Below are 2,049 nucleotides of genomic sequence, written 5' to 3' on the forward strand. Positions count from 1 at the left end.
AGTCTTCTGCAACACCCCAGTTTGAAAGCCTCCATTCTTTGGCGCTCAGCCCTCTCTGTGGTCCAACTCTCACATCTGTACATGACTACTGGAAAAGTCATAGCTTTGACTATATGGACCTATGTTGATAAAGTGAAATCTCTTATGCTGTCTAGGTTTGCCATAGCTTTTCATCAGTCAGACAGACTAGTCACTTGTCTTGTGTGCAAGCAGCTCACTGATAAAGATAATAATGACTTAGTGCAACATTGTAAAAAATCACGTTCCACAAGAAAATACCAACATTTTACATAAAGACGGGGTTCTATCTGGCAATTGCACAGCTTACTCTACTCCCTTCACTTTAAGCATGCTTGTTTGAATCTCCGAAGCAAACAAGCCACTTCAGGAAAAGAAACGTGTCTTTCCTAAACTCACTTTTCATCCCATACATAAGATGACCGTGCATGTTCATTTATACTTAAGCAAGTGTATTTATTAACACTATTCTCTTTCACTCTAGAAAATAATCAGATCTGGTATATTATATGGCAAGATTTTCATACAAGGTTTAGAATTAACTGTTTAAAAGTGTAGTATAGGAAGCTGATTTACTCAATGGATGTATTTCTCCAACACTCACCCTGATTGACTCCATGCTTAGTCAATATTTCTCATTCTAACCTGTCTTTTTTTTTTTTTCCAGGCAAACTCACTGAGTCTTCACTGCATTAGACCATGAAATATACCAATAACATCACTGAATTCATTCTCTTGGGACTTTCCCAGAACATGAAAATCAAACATGTGTGCTTCCTACTCTTCTTATTTTGTTACATAGCTATTTGGATGGGAAACTTGCTCATCATGATTTCTATCACATGCAGTCAGCTAAATGATCAACCCATGTCTTTCTTCCTTAATTATCTTGCTCTGTCAGATCTGTGTTATACGTCAACAGTGACACCCAAGTTAGTCACCGACTTGCTGGCAGAACGCAGCACAATTTCATACACTGCCTGCATGGTGCAGCTTTTTGCCATGCACTTCTTTGGGGGGATTGCAATCTGTGTCCTCACCGTGATGGCCTATGACCGCTATGTGGCCATCTGCAGGCCCCTGCACTACGCCGTCGTCATGAGCAGGCCCAGACGCTTTGCCATGGTCAGTGCTTGTTATGCTGGGGCATTTCTGCACTCCCTTGTCCAGGGTCTCCTCACCATTAACTTGCCGTTCTGTGGCCCCAATGAAATAGACCACTATTTCTGTGACGTGTATCCTTTGCTGACACTGGCCTGCACAGACACCTACAGAGTTGGGATCCTAGTGGTGGCCAGTGCAGGCATGATGGGGTTGGTGATCTTTGTGGTCGTGATGCTGTCCTACATTTTGATATTATACACCATCAAGGCTTACCCTACAGAAAGCCGGCACAAAGCTCTTTCCACCTGTAGTTCCCACATCACAGTTGTGGTTCTGTTCTTCGTGCCTGTTCTCTTCATTTACATTAGACCGGCCACAACGTTTCCAGAAGACAAGGTGTTTGCTCTCTTCTATACCATCATCGCTCCCATGTTCAACCCTCTGATTTACACTCTCAGAAATGCAGAGATGAAGAATGCCTTGAGGAAGGTGTGGTGCCAGAAACTATTTTTGATTGCAAGGCAAAGCATCTGAAATCACTTTGCTTTCTCATTACTCATCTTATTCAAGTGATATTTGCTGACTTTAGTTTAATAAACAATGGACTTTGCTCTAGAAAAACTAAGCATAAACAATAGCATCAGTTGAAATCTTTTCTTCTATCAATCCATGTTTCTTATTAACATCTTCCCCTAGTAACAGGAGTCATCATTTCCTTGTTGAAGTGACACTTGGCTTTGATTTTTTTTTTCTCTTTCCGTAAGTTGCTAAATGGAGATTACCATTCCAATTTCCCCATACTTTAGCTCCATGAAACAAATCTCCAAGTATACATAAGCTACAATCATGTTGATCATCCCAGACAGAAAGTCCATAGAACCTTGCTATACCCTCTGCATTCTCATAAAAAAGGAGTATCAAAAAATT

The 2,049-nt window shown here is 40.9% G+C and overlaps 1 protein-coding gene across 1 annotated transcript; it reads left to right on the top strand.

Moving 5' to 3' along the window:
- The first annotated feature begins 717 nt into the window (after positions 1–717).
- On the top strand, positions 718–1,656 carry LOC136174475 (olfactory receptor 4P4-like). The gene has a single exon (XM_065944666.1). It carries the CDS (start codon positions 718–720, stop codon positions 1,654–1,656), a length of 939 nt encoding a protein of 312 aa, XP_065800738.1.
- The last annotated feature ends 393 nt before the right edge of the window (positions 1,657–2,049 follow it).

The sequence above is a fragment of the Muntiacus reevesi genome, chromosome 9 (genome assembly GCF_963930625.1).
Source record: "Muntiacus reevesi chromosome 9, mMunRee1.1, whole genome shotgun sequence".
In the NCBI taxonomy this organism is placed as follows: domain Eukaryota; kingdom Metazoa; phylum Chordata; class Mammalia; order Artiodactyla; family Cervidae; genus Muntiacus; species Muntiacus reevesi.

Bases quoted from the DNA above. Each gene is read 5' to 3' on its own strand.
- LOC136174475 (XM_065944666.1), top strand. From the start codon at position 718: ATGAAATATACCAATAACATCACTGAATTCATTCTCTTGGGACTTTCC.